Here is a 13,234-nt window from a genome sequence, read left to right on the forward strand (position 1 = left end):
AATATTAATTCATTAAATTTCGACTTCATGATGAATGATTTCGGAATATTGGTTAAAATGGGGGTGTAGTGGATAGTTACCATAAGCTTTGAGCGTTATTGAAATTTATATACTATCCCATACATACACTACACACAAATATAGCACATTTACATCTCAATCCTCAGCACCATAGTCCTAACCTGAATTTCACTAGTTGATAAGCTCTCGGTAAAAATTGTAGAAGTTCTGAATTCAGCACTGAATTAAACACAGTAGCATCTCCTATATGTATAACTCAAGGTAGGCCTTTTTGGGTTATCAAGTTGGTCTACAACGCAGCTGGCAGAGGATGCAGAATGCGTGGCTGACCAAAGACACAAGAGCAGAGGTCACATGAGCAAATATTCTGTAAGTTGTCACCACATATCAGGTGCACCCACCAATCACAGCACATCTCCGTCAAAGACCACTGGCCCATTGATATAATTCACAAAGACTATGCCGCTTACTTAGAGACCCCACACTTGCAGAAGGAGTGGCTTGGCTTGGCTCAAATCCCAGGTGTGCACTCCACAACTGGGATCCCCTCCAAGCCAGCCGCAGCCTGTATGTAGGGAGCAATGACATATCAACGACATGGCAAGTTAGTAATTCAAATGGAGCGTTTAAGTTTCACATGCACTGTGCATAAGCCTTTTTACTATATTGGGTACAAGGTGAGAAATTCTAATCCCGGCTGACGAAGCCTACACTCATCTCTTCCTTACAGATACTTCAGGTGTGGCTTTGATTCACGCATGTCACATAAATCCTAGTGGTTTCCCAAACCAACCGTGCCTTGACACTACAAGATATGGTTGTGCCGGTCACGCTGGAGTTCTCACTCACTGAGCCGGCGTCCCGGTCCACTTCCCAATCATTTGTTCTACTCACCTTTTCCCCTCGCGTGAATTCCCCATGATCTGTATGCACCTGAAAACTATAAAATTCATGTAAAAATTTCATATAGGTTGTCAATGCGGTAATGCATTAGATTAAGTTGTACCTGTAGACTGAATTAGGGGGTGAACTAGAGGCTCACCCCTCAAAGTAACAGTGAAAAATGGGGCATTCTGGCTTATAGTGTATCCCAGCCTCCAAAATGGCATTCAGGATATAAATGGAAATGAATTAGATGGCTGTTCCGACCAGTAATTCGTTGGATGGTTCAGATTATAGCTCACTGTACTAGGGTAGACAGCCGAGCCGAACGTTTGTAATTGGCTATGTCCCTAACCTGGGCTTGAGTCCTTGGCGCCACTTCCAGACCCCAAATTTCAGCCACCAATTATGGGCTTCCATCCCAAAAAGTACTTGAACTATCCACCGCACACTCGATTAGTCGGTACTTTTGAAGATGGCTAGCTTGCCCAAGCCAATCATCAAATGTTGCTTGGGGATCATCAACGCATTGTTTGGGATAATTCCCAATGACATCACTCCCCCAAGATGCCTATAGCTCTAAATCCAACAATTGTGTGCGCACCACTTTACGGGTAATGCTCTCGGTCATCAAAAGGAAGCCCTTATGCTATCAAATCCACGGCCGTTGCAGATTGCAATATATCATCGTCTACTTCCATCTTGCTCTGCTTTGTGTTGTCGGCTTCAAACAGTCCAGGTGGACAGGTCAATAGATTGGAAAGTTTATCTCGGCAACCTATGAGGTCTCAAGGCCTTCCCGCTCAAGTAGCTAGAAAAGCGGTTGTTGCGTCAGTGCCGTAAAGCGTTGAGGTCTACCTGTTCAATGGCAGGGCAACTCATTTATCAGCTTTCCCCAATACATGGCTCAACTTAAAGGCGGGTTCACTATTTCCTAATGGACAATCGAGCAATATATTCCCCGCTGTTACAGCGCAAGCCCCAAAACTGTTGCGGTTGTCCAAACGTGCCTTCTCTATCGTATATCAGTTACATTCCCTAATCGTGTCCCTATTGCATACAGTCACAAACTCGACCAACACCTATAAAAACTGGCACAGGAGGGAGCATTCTCAACATCAACACCATCAATCTCTCTCCTACGCACTACTCAGTTATGTCTGACACCAGTATCCCCCCAGGAAAATACTATCTGGTAAACGTTGCTTCTGGCTCATATGCAGGTGTCGGACCTGTCCCGCCCATATATCCTCCGTTTCCTTCACCTCTGAAGGCTGTCGGTCATGTTATAAAGGTCGGTTATAGTTGTTTTAAAATATGTAAAAACTTTTTGATACATTTTCTGGGTCTATGAGTAGGAGCCTTTTACACTCGAGCCCAAGGGAGAGGGGAAGTACATAATCACGCATAAAGCACTTCGTCTCCCAGTCGTTTATGACGATGAGGTGTGTGTATACTCTTATCCTTAATATGAATAATCGACTCACAGTCAAAATAGGGTATTGTAAGACTTGCTCGTCAAGGTCAAAAAGCGACGGAATGGGTTATTGTTAGGGGTTATAGACCTGATCGCTACCGGTGCGTCCATGTTTTCATAGCTAAAATCAACACTTGTTCTTGATTGACTAATTATCCTGACAATTAATACCTAGCATCAAAACAGATAAGGATGACCTGTACTGGACCGTGGGAGAGCAGAATTGGGATCCGGTAGGTCATCAGCTGAGCGTATGGCCGTTGACGGTAGTCTTGTACTTACGAAACCGTGGCTTATAGATTAAAGTAGAGGCTGAAAATAACGACTCGAGCCAAGAATGGAGGTTCGAAGAAGCCCAGTGGTAATTGGGGTCGCACCAATAAGACAATATCTGTCCTACACAATACAAATGTAAATGAATACTATAAATTAATCTGAATTGGATTGCTATTGAGACCACCAGTTGAAATGAAACCGGAAATCCGGCAATGTCGAGAGAAGTACCTGGGCGCGGTCTGTGGACTTCGATACGGCCAGAAGTAGCCTTATTGAAGAAAGAGAAGACAAGGATGTAAGACAAAGCCCTCGAGTACTTGGGCTAAAAACTCGACTTGGAGATCGTATTACATAAAACAAAAAACCATGTGCCATCATTTCCATGGGAATATACGTTATGTCCGACCAAGTACTCCAAGTACTGCGGGTAGCGTCTCTTCGCATGGGCCAAGAAATACAAAATCGGCGTCACTATCTTGGGAAGATGTTTCAATATTGAATATAGCAACTTTCCCCCCATTATTCTTGACGGTTTTGACATATCCGGCGGCTGGATAGACCTGAAAGCATGATTGATTTAAAGGTCACCCAAAAAGTCAACTGAGGTTCTCACCAAAGCAGAAGTTCCTACCACAAGTATCAAATCTGCCCAGTTGAATACGCGCGCAATTTCGCCTTGGTGTTCGGGGGATTCTCCAAACCATACCACACCCGGACGGAGTAGACCTCCGCATTGACCGTATCGGTTTGAACCTGCCCACCCGCGCCCCCCACACCTCGGTAAATCTTCAATCGGTATGACCTCGTTCTCTGGGATATCATATCCGTGATCGAACGCAGGACAAGAGAGAGGCTCCATGCTGGTCTTTGTACACTTGCATTGTGTACAAATTGTTCGAAACGCTGAACCATGCATTTCGATTAGTCGTGAGCGGGCAATGGACAGTTGTTCTGAAGAAAGTTTGGATGCAAGATTGTTTAGCGCATTTAAAGACAAACTGTCAAAGTTTTGTGTTACTAGGAGAGGTGGTATGGATCTGGGTTCTAGAGAGGGCAGAAGTTGAGATTGGACAGATGGGAGAGCCAGAGATGCTAGCGTGTAATGCCCTGTATTTGGTGTAGCCTTTCGACATCTGGATTACAATAAATAAGCTTCAAGCACTGGGTTAACGGAACAACCGACTGTTCAATTCTATCTTTGTAAAATATCCACACTAAGCCAGGATTTGAGCGAAAAGAGTCGAGTGTGGCTAGCTCAATGGGATTCTATTAATAGAGTTCTGAATTTCAACTGTTTTTCGTTCATCCGGAGGTCCTCTGACTCACATATGTCTTCCATAATCCCCAGCCCCACGGTACGTTGGAAGGCCTAATTATTATTGGGAGATCTCTTTTCAGTACGTCCAACCGTATCTTGAAACTATTTGATCGCGTACCAGATGCCGCGGAAAGTCCAGCGCCCGCTAAGATGACAAGACTACGCGAAGTGCGCAAGACTTCCCGGAACGCGAGCACACACTCGAGGGTGCCATTCTTTTACAAATGAAGGTCTACTAACTCCGAATAAACGTGAATTAAATAAGTACCTCAAAGATACAATCGCAAGCAGCTTATGAGTGCCAGAACAACGATGCCAGCTAGACCTTGACCCGGAGATTTCACTGCTTCAAGAGGAGTGTGGTGCGGGGCCTGCTGCTCTGCAGATTTTATTCGTAATACGGAAAGCACGAAAATTAGCAATTGGTTTAGATAAATTCGAATCTCGGTGTTTTTCAAAAGGTTCTGGCAATAGTCTCTGACGCAATGTATAGCGATTGATTAGTTATGGTAGACCGGTGGGAAGTGAGCCACATAGGAAAAACAGACGTAAGCATGTCATCACACGTGGCGCCACCATTGGTCAACCAAGTGGCGAATGTCATCGGATCTTGCTTTCGCAACAAAATCTTTACCCTGAAGCTAATTCATGTCCACTGAATACGAAATCGTAATCCCAAACAAGACCTTTGAGCTTTCTAAGGCGCGAGTCGAATTCAATTTCCTGAACTCTTCACAATACATTTAACCAATCTGGTCCGCTCGCCCGACAAACGCCTACTTATTTACTATTTTACTCGGGCACCTTAGTGGATATCAAAATTTACCTGTGTACCCGATTCTAACCTCCTGTTGTACACTCAAAACGACACTCACCGACTTGCACGCAGACACACACTTATCCTCTGCCTGCTCGTCCGTGTCGGCCACTAGGCCCAGACCGCGAGTCTGGCTCGTGGGTGGGCAGCCCAAACCAGCTCTCGTAACCTATGGGATGGTGGGTGGGATAAAAACGACACGCAAATGCGTGCCGCGACACTCGGTGTGTACGAGGCCAGACGGTGGAGGAGGTCGGACGCAAGTCGACACGGCATGAAGCGGTCATCACGTGACTCGCTGCATGCTCCGGTTAAGTCGCAAAACGTCCAACTTTTATCAGCGACAAGGACACTCTAACATCCCATCGCACCAAGGAGCGCATAATCTTGGTGGTTTGCTACGTTAATTATGGGCCAATAACTCCAATTTTGCAAGATGTATCATCCAGCCATTCGATTCTGGACTATCTGGTAAAGTGTTTGTTATTGCTGCGTTGACAATTGTCACAGTAACGGAAACAAGCGCCAACAAAATATCTCACGTGCTACTTGTCACTCCACCTTTGGCTATCAAGTACCAAACCCTCTTGCCCGTTCCCCAAAAGAGCACCGGCTTTACCTTAGGGCCATGTCCAGTGAATACACCATTATAATTACAGACAACACATTTAAGCTTTCCCAGTTGCAGATCGAATTTGATTCCCCAAACCTCTTTACCTCCTACTTTATCCGTCCGGCTGGCCAGAAGGCCCCACGACAGCTGGAAGTATCCCGCGATCCATACTTGTTTACAATTATCCTTAGGTATCTTAATGGATATCAAGTTCTGCCACTTCATCCAGGCCTGATTCCACCATACTGTACCCTCGAAGCGGCGCTGGCTGACTTGGTTGCGGATGCGCGGTTCTATAAATTGAACGGATTGCTCAAATTATTGACATCCAATAAAAATCAGGAAGATCAGGGAGATGGGACCATAATTCGATATGCCAAAATTGTAGGAGATTATATGACCAAACCAAACCAGTTTGAACCCAGTAGGCTCAATCTCCAAGCATCTCCAATTGAATATTGATTCGAATTGTATGGGTATTCAGCCCAAGACTTTAGCGCAGTCGTTCCTAACTTTACGCTCAAGCTCTCGAGTGAAGAACAGTGCCAGATGTTTTCCAAGCAATCCAACTTCCGGGCTGTTCCAAAAACCAAGGATGGTGGCTCTGCTGATATATTCTACGTCTGCTTTTTATATGAGCGCATAATCCACGAGGTACTGCAGAGGGACGGTTATGCGCTCCACGTGGATCACTGCGAACAACTCGGATGGATCAGGTCGTTCAGTAGCGAATATCACCGCCAATGCACGATTCTTGTAAAGCTTTGGACTGGGCCTGGATTCAAAGCAGATTAGTGCTAACTTGTATACATGTCGTATTCGCAATCACACTTTGTGCGTCAAGGGGTACACATATCATCCGTAAACTGGTCAATATATGTAGAATAAAACAATTCAGCTGACACGTCTATATGCAGTCTTATGTCACCAGTCTTTACGCCATTTTATAGCTTTTGGCGTACGTATTTCACATAAATACAATAAACAACTCGACCCAAACCAAAGGTACAGCTATCCAAAGCATGCTTCAAGGAATAATGAATTCTGAGCCCCCATTCAATATTTTCGATTAGAATGAGTAGCTCTGTACCTCAAGCGACTTCAATCACATTACATACTTACAAAGATGACGTTTTCAAGCTGTAATAAACAACCTGGATAAGAAGTCGGATCTGCGCACAAAGGACTGTCTTCTTATCTTCTAATCCATCGTGTAACCATATCAGTCAGGTGACTCCCGCCCCAAACATTGCCTTGAACTCAAGCGTCAGGACGGTGCATGGCGGTCGTGAGGCTTATATAAACCGTGGAGCCATATTTTCTTCAGTCAAGCCCTACCACGATCCCAACGCTACACACAAGATGAAAGACACTACTGATACCTACACCATTGTGGTTCGGGATAGGTTTTTCAAGCTCACCAAAGCTCAAATGCAACGAGATGCGCCTAATTATTTCACATCTCACTTTCTTGATTCATCTGGCCAGTGCCTTACTCGCATAATGGAAATATCTCGCGATCCATTCCTGTTCGAGCTAGTCTTGAAGTACCTGAACGGCTACCAGATCTTTCCTATTCATCCCACTCTTGTCCCGCCATGTTCCACTCCAGAAACCGCAATCGGAGACTTGCGCGCAGATGCCGAGTTTTATCAACTCAAAGAGCTTGTCAACTTGTGCAAATCAAAAGAGGCACCCAAATCTGCGCCAACAGTTCGCTTTACATCCAGCCAAATCGCAGTTATCACTGGCTACTTCAACTCAACGGCCGACGGGATCGCACCTTGTGAGTGAATCAAATTGATCGTTGAACTCGGACTGATTCGGGTTTAGCCGAGAGTTTTGAGCAATACATCTCGCGATTTTATCCAACACTTTTAAGCAAAGAGCATCACAAGGCTGCGTCGGCTGATATGCTTACCTTGGCTTCTGCAGCTCCTTCGCAACTGTCCCGGTTCCTGATCGTAAACGGTTGGTCAGAACGCATCGTCCGCACAGTAGTGAAGAGGGACATGAGCTCTGTTGAGCGTTGGGAGCTGCTAGGCTGGAAGAGGGACGTGTCAACACCAGGTGTGCGACATGTTATTCTCTTTGTGAAGATTTGGACTGCCCCTGGGTTTGCAATCAACTGAACAAGGCACGGGCTGACCGTGACCTGTCTATTATGTATAACTAGGCTTATGTATCAACTTTGGACACTTAACTTTATGTAATGAAGAATCTTATCCGATAATCCCTTTATATTTGTATATATGCGTTTTTATGGGTCACTATCGAGTTTGATAAAACGATAAATATATTTGTGGAACAAGTTCATTGACAAAGAACAAAAATACCTGAAGTATAAAATGGCTAGAATACAGTTCATCATGGGAATACAAGTAGAGTCGCTCATCATAAAAGTTGTCATAAGTATTCGTGAATTTATACCGCCATCCGTGCCTTAACTCCGGCCTTGAGACACCAACAGATCCTTCCACATACTCTCGGTACGTTCCCGTTTCAACTCAGGGGGTGATGCAGGGTTTTCTCCGGCCTGAGAAAATGGTTGCCCCGCGGTTGCAACGTCGTAGGCAGGAGGTGGCGGTAATATCACCCCTGGTCCAACTTCTAGAGCCTCGTTGTCAACTTGAGTTGGAGCCAGTGGCGCATCGTATCGCAAAGCAGGAATGGCGGCCATCGCCGGTTGTTCACCTGGGATATAGATCATTGTAGTTGGCTCGGTGTTGGTTCCTCCAGATCCTACAACGGTAGGCGTCGGAGGTTTCCGTTTCGAAACCAGGCAGGAGTACATGCCCCACGCGCCTCCCAGGAGTGCAAGACTTCCGACTACGCAGACGATGATGATGGTAGTTGAAGGATCGGAATTGGCAGCGTCGCTGTTACCATAAGGAAAGGGATTGGAGGTTGGGTTGGAACTTCGAGTAGATGTAGAGGCCAATGATGCTCCGGATGTAGAAGTGGTGAGTGGAGCAGATCTAACAACCACCAGCCATAGTTAGATCTTGTTCCTTGCCAGCTAACCCAACCCAACTCACAAAACGTAACTCTGCCCAAGCCAGAACGCCCACACAAGAACCCATGCTATAACATCTGGGCGAAGGACCATTGGTTGTTCTATTGGAGGAGTGGAGCGTTAGTGGCGTCTGCCATTGAACATGGAATCTTACATACCAAGTAGACTGAGTGTGTGATAGTTGAAGGAGCAATGGGCCTGCGACTCCACTCGGTTTATATACGCTGCCCCTTCAGCCTCGCGATGTTCGCGACTCCCCCACAAACACGTGTATCTGGCGGCCCCGAACGAAAGAGAAGCAGTGCTTCTTCTCTTTATTCCGCGCCCGAAACAAATGTGTCGAGACTCAGCGATCACGTCAGGCGGAAATTGGAAATCAGTGAAACCTTGTGCTCTGTTGGTTCAAAGGAAATGGTGGACGCGATCTAGACGGTTCACTGTCGTAACAATATATATACCATCGCACCTTGATCCTCTGCCACAATTCTTTCGCGCCAGATAGGAAGATCAGTCAATAGGATTTCGGGAGCGCTGCGAAAGGAATAGTCGCGAAGCAGAATCCAGGCAGAGATTACTGCTCGAAGCTTGAGGTTTGAGCTGATTATTCATGCCCGTTCACTGGGACAAACTTCTCATATATTGAGAGGCCATAGTATGTGAACTGAAGAGAGCTGGACGAAAGGACTTCCAGACATCACTTGGTCTATGCTTACCATCCACCAGAGTTGTACAACCCATTTGCACAGATATTTCTGCCGATAAGTATGAACTCGGAGGACAAACTCGTTCGAATCGAGCCTTAGCAATCCAGTTCCGTAGATCGATGCGAAGCCTGTCACCGCGAGAATTTCTCATTCCCAACGGCTTTTAGTCTATTCTAGTAATTTCACCGTGGCCCATGTTGCTGTAGCCATTGGTAGATTGGTGGAGGATTCTCGAGATGGCTGGGAAGAATGTTGGTATGCTGTCAAACTCGCAAAAGAGATGAAATGAGAGTAATCTCCCTGATATCACTATTCCCAAGATATGCAGGTGTCAAACAGGATTAGCCGTCGACCGGGGCTGTGCACTGTGCCACCTTGAGATGTAATCACCTCTAAATTGGGAATAGGCAACGCCAATCACCCACAACCAAGAAGGGTGCACCAGTTCCCGGTCGGCATTTGTTCGCCGAACAACTATCAAGCCACGAACCACTCTGGCAATAGACATATAATATCACTCACTTTCTGCTATGTCCCTTTGCAAAGGTGGTTGGCATCTGGACCGATAGAACACCCAGAGATACGAAGGCGTGCTTGGGATGCGATGACGCGTTGATCGTCGCTCATATGAAATCAGCTCCCAAACACGCGTTGACCACGACTTTGACTCGAACGAGTTTCTGACCTGAAATGGCCAAGCATTTCACGCGAAGGCACCCGGCCCGGCCAAAATTCCAAAGTATGACGGACATGGTGAGGGGGTTGCCTCGTTGCGAGGGGTGGAGATGTTACCAAATTAACCCGTAACTGCAGCGCTTACGGGAGATGTCCTGGAGTCAAATGGAGAGGTATCGTTGCTGGTTTCATGTTTTGCAAAACAAGCCGAGAAGGGGGTGTGTTTAGTCCCGAAATAGGACATACGGTATGTACACCGATGTTGTGAGGCTTTTCCGGAGCAAAGTGAAGCTATACAGTACCAAGGCAAGCCACTGACATCGGAACAATCCGGATGTAATTTACACTTCCGAATCCACCAATCCTTCATCACCCACTACGCGGTTTCATAATGGTAAATTATCAATATACGTATGACGAGCACGAAATGCTAACAAACATGCAACTTATTGGTGTATACGTTTCTCGCTGGACATAATAACACAAATTAGCCGTCCCAAAAGACCTTCCGCACCAAGCGTATCCTCGCCAAGGCCGCCCGGCAAAACAGGTGTGTAACTCTCGGAGAGTGAAGCTCATGCTCCCTGCTTCAAGCTCTTTATACCTCAAATATATACTAAAGCTCTATCTAGGCCTTTGCCTCAATGGTTCCGTTTGAAGACGGATTCCAAGATTCAGGTGAGCTTATGTCATGCATTCGACACCCCAGATGTCTCAATTTGTATTTTTAGTACAACGCAAAGCGTAGGCACTGGCGCCGCACTAAGCTCAACATCTAAGGGTTTAGATTTGTAAGCTCCTAACTCGACAGCACCTCGACAGTAAACTGATAGTCGGCACGTAGGGGAACTTGTGTCCTGGTCTTGGGGTGAAGCAACAGTGCGTGCGCTTCGATCGACCCTTCTGTGCGATGAGAACCCTTTGTATGAGCCACGCTTTTAGCTTTACGCGAATTTTATTATGCTCATTGCTTTACTGCTGAAAGTTTTGACCTGAATTTGGAAGTACCGGCTGCGGTTTCCCTGCAAGAGACCCATTTCTTTTGCAGCAGAATATTACATCACTACCGACATTCTTTCCACTCAGCTCTTACATTATCAACGAATATCAACGAAATTGCATTTTAATCTCGAGTTGACCGTCGAAGGACCTAGCCGTCGATGCGGCTATATGGTTAAGCCATGGGTAAGGACCCCGCGGGCCGGGTTCACCGACAATAAAAGAAGAAATCGCAAACAAGAGAACGAAAATTGGCGAATACTCTTCCTAGAATGATGTGCATACTGAAGCCGTGTACTGGCTCGAAGAGCTTGGAAGATAAAGGACGTATGTTTCAGTACGTGAAGTCAGGGCCGTCGATCTGGGAACACCACGGGTCCCTTGCCGGTTCCTGCAACCTAATCGAATCCCCTTGATGCACTATGCGGGGGCTACTAATCGCACTTGCGAACGGTAGTTTGTGGCCGTTTAGTCGCCTTGTGAACGGCCGATTTTTGCTTATATAATCAGGCAACCCACCATCGTGAATAATTTAACTTTGACCCGACAAGCAACCGATACTATGCGTGGATGAGTTCGGGTGTTATTATTGTTTCTTGGCGGTTGATACTACCCGTTAGCATGGTCGTAGCATGGCAAAGGGGTTCTTCACAATCGTTGATTCCATATTCTTCGTCCGCTTCTTCATTTGCGTTTGGTAGCGAAACGACCGCAGTCGGCTAGAGTTGGGATGCCCAACCTCTGGGTATATAAGACGGACCACTCACGATGGAGACGACTCAAAGCGCTTTCTCTTCTTTGTTTCGGATCTCATTCTCTCACCCATTCTTTTTTCTACACACTTTCATTTGTTCTTTTCGCACATACACATTCAACATGCTCGCCGCTCAAGTTGCACTTGGTCTCCTTTCCGTCGCATCCTCGGTGCTGGCACACGGTTTCGCGGTGGAGCTTACCGTCTCCAACCCTCCCGCTACCTATAGTACGTTGACAATTCATGCGGTTAATCAGTACAACAACTAATCTGTTTCATTCAGCTGCCTACAACCCGTACCAGGACCCTTACATGAACCCGGCCCCTGAGCGCATCTCCCGCAAGATTCCGGGCAACGGTCCCGTCGAGGACATTACTTCTACAGACATCCAGTGCAACGGAGGGGGAACTGTTCCTGCTGGTCTCATCGCCACTGCTGCGGCTGGTGCCAACATTGGCTTGTACGTTCAACTCGTTCGGTATGATATGATCATTGAAGGCTCACTTTTTACTTGTCTAGCAACTGGACGAACCAATGGCCCACCTCTCACATGGGCCCGGTCATCACTTACATGGCCAAGGCTCCTTCGGACATTACCAAGTGGACTCCAGGAACCGAGTAAGTTTGACCATGTGTAAAGTATATCGTGCTCTGTGCTTACGATCCTACAGCAAAGTCTGGTTCAAGATCGACGAAGCCGGTCTTGAGAATGGCAAGTGGGCCGGTACCGATATTCTCTTGGAACAAAACGGTCTCTGGACTGTAAAGATCCCCGAGAACTTGAAGCCCGGCCAGTACCTCATCCGTCACGAGATCATTGCGCTCCACGCTGCTGGCTCTTACCCCGGTGCTCAGTTCTACCCGGCTTGCCACCAGTTCGAGATCACCGGCTCCGGTAGTGCTCTCCCAGACGATGCCGATTTGGTCGCTTTCCCCGGCGCATACACCCCCGAGACCCCTGGAGTTGTCTACAACCCCTACAGCGGCCAAACCACCTACCCCATTCCTGGACCCAAGGTGTAAGTACATTAGCATTGCAGTTGGCATAAGGTATTGATGCTTTCCGATAGTTGGAACGGCGCTGGCTCGGGCTCTGGTAACGGTGGCTCTGGTGCCGTATCTTCCACCGCTGCTGCTCCTTCCTCGACTGCCGTTGCATCTTCTACTGCTGCTGCCCCTTCGAGCACCGCTGCGGCCTCTTCCGTCGAGTCTGAGGCTCCCTCTAGCGCCCCTGCTACTGTTCCCGCTTCTTCTGAAGTTCCCGAGGTTCCTGCCTCTTCTACCGTAGCTCCGGTCTCTTCCACCGCTGCGCCAGTTTCATCTACTGCTGCACCTGCTCCCGTTTCTTCCTCCCCGCTCCCTCCACGCCTACCGGAGGTGCTGGCGCAGCTCAGCTTTATGCTCAGTGCGGTGGTTCTAACTTCAACGGCCCCAAGGTAAGATTCCTTTGTCCCCCCCCCCCCCATCGGTTTCTAGTTACTGATATCCATGAAAATAACAGGGATGCGCTGCTCCTTACATTTGCAAGGAATGGAACCCTTACTACTCCCCAGTGCATCCAGGCCTAAGTAGCTAGCTGCTTAGGACCGATCGTACGGACTCTTTCATTAGCTCTGGAGCTCACAGTGCTGCGCATGTATCTAGCCATTTAAATGGATGCTTGATGCTTCTTCATTTTTCT

General features: G+C 47.1%; 7 protein-coding genes across 7 annotated transcripts; 5 read left to right on the plus strand and 2 right to left on the minus strand.

Moving 5' to 3' along the window:
* Positions 1-2,059: 2,059 nt before the first annotated feature.
* On the plus strand, positions 2,060-2,745 carry RhiXN_10350 (peptidase inhibitor i66; the record flags this gene model as incomplete). The annotated part of the gene is made up of 5 exons (XM_043330166.1): positions 2,060-2,197; positions 2,262-2,348; positions 2,402-2,481; positions 2,556-2,613; positions 2,680-2,745. 5 exons carry the CDS (start codon positions 2,060-2,062, stop codon positions 2,743-2,745), a joined length of 429 nt encoding a protein of 142 aa, XP_043184263.1.
* Positions 2,746-3,051: 306 nt separating this feature from the next.
* Positions 3,052-3,515, minus strand: RhiXN_10351 (NAD-dependent histone deacetylase SIR2; the record flags this gene model as incomplete). Its single annotated transcript, XM_043330167.1, has 2 exons — positions 3,052-3,216; positions 3,270-3,515. 2 exons carry the CDS (start codon positions 3,513-3,515, stop codon positions 3,052-3,054), a joined length of 411 nt encoding a protein of 136 aa, XP_043184264.1.
* A 1,904-nt stretch (positions 3,516-5,419) lies between these two features.
* RhiXN_10352 (uncharacterized protein) lies at positions 5,420-6,199 on the plus strand (the record flags this gene model as incomplete). The annotated part of the gene is made up of 2 exons (XM_043330168.1): positions 5,420-5,828; positions 5,889-6,199. The coding sequence occupies 2 exons, from the start codon at positions 5,420-5,422 to the stop codon at positions 6,197-6,199; spliced, it is 720 nt and encodes a 239-aa protein (XP_043184265.1).
* A 567-nt stretch (positions 6,200-6,766) lies between these two features.
* On the plus strand, positions 6,767-7,536 carry RhiXN_10353 (The BTB (BR-C, ttk and bab)/POZ (Pox virus and Zinc finger) domain; the record flags this gene model as incomplete). Its single annotated transcript, XM_043330169.1, has 2 exons — positions 6,767-7,190; positions 7,238-7,536. 2 exons carry the CDS (start codon positions 6,767-6,769, stop codon positions 7,534-7,536), a joined length of 723 nt encoding a protein of 240 aa, XP_043184266.1.
* Positions 7,537-7,847: 311 nt separating this feature from the next.
* On the minus strand, positions 7,848-8,513 carry RhiXN_10354 (uncharacterized protein; the record flags this gene model as incomplete). Its single annotated transcript, XM_043330170.1, has 2 exons — positions 7,848-8,382; positions 8,443-8,513. 2 exons carry the CDS (start codon positions 8,511-8,513, stop codon positions 7,848-7,850), a joined length of 606 nt encoding a protein of 201 aa, XP_043184267.1.
* Positions 8,514-9,814: 1,301 nt separating this feature from the next.
* Positions 9,815-10,578, plus strand: RhiXN_10355 (ribosomal L39 protein; the record flags this gene model as incomplete). Its single annotated transcript, XM_043330171.1, has 4 exons — positions 9,815-9,877; positions 10,291-10,349; positions 10,432-10,477; positions 10,531-10,578. The coding sequence occupies 4 exons, from the start codon at positions 9,815-9,817 to the stop codon at positions 10,576-10,578; spliced, it is 216 nt and encodes a 71-aa protein (XP_043184268.1).
* A 1,096-nt stretch (positions 10,579-11,674) lies between these two features.
* On the plus strand, positions 11,675-13,121 carry RhiXN_10356 (glycoside hydrolase family 61 protein; the record flags this gene model as incomplete). Its single annotated transcript, XM_043330172.1, has 6 exons — positions 11,675-11,780; positions 11,836-12,013; positions 12,073-12,171; positions 12,225-12,572; positions 12,624-12,989; positions 13,055-13,121. 6 exons carry the CDS (start codon positions 11,675-11,677, stop codon positions 13,119-13,121), a joined length of 1,164 nt encoding a protein of 387 aa, XP_043184269.1.
* Positions 13,122-13,234: the final 113 nt, after the last annotated feature.

This window comes from Rhizoctonia solani, chromosome 11 (genome assembly GCF_016906535.1).
Source record: "Rhizoctonia solani chromosome 11, complete sequence".
Taxonomy (NCBI): domain Eukaryota; kingdom Fungi; phylum Basidiomycota; class Agaricomycetes; order Cantharellales; family Ceratobasidiaceae; genus Rhizoctonia; species Rhizoctonia solani.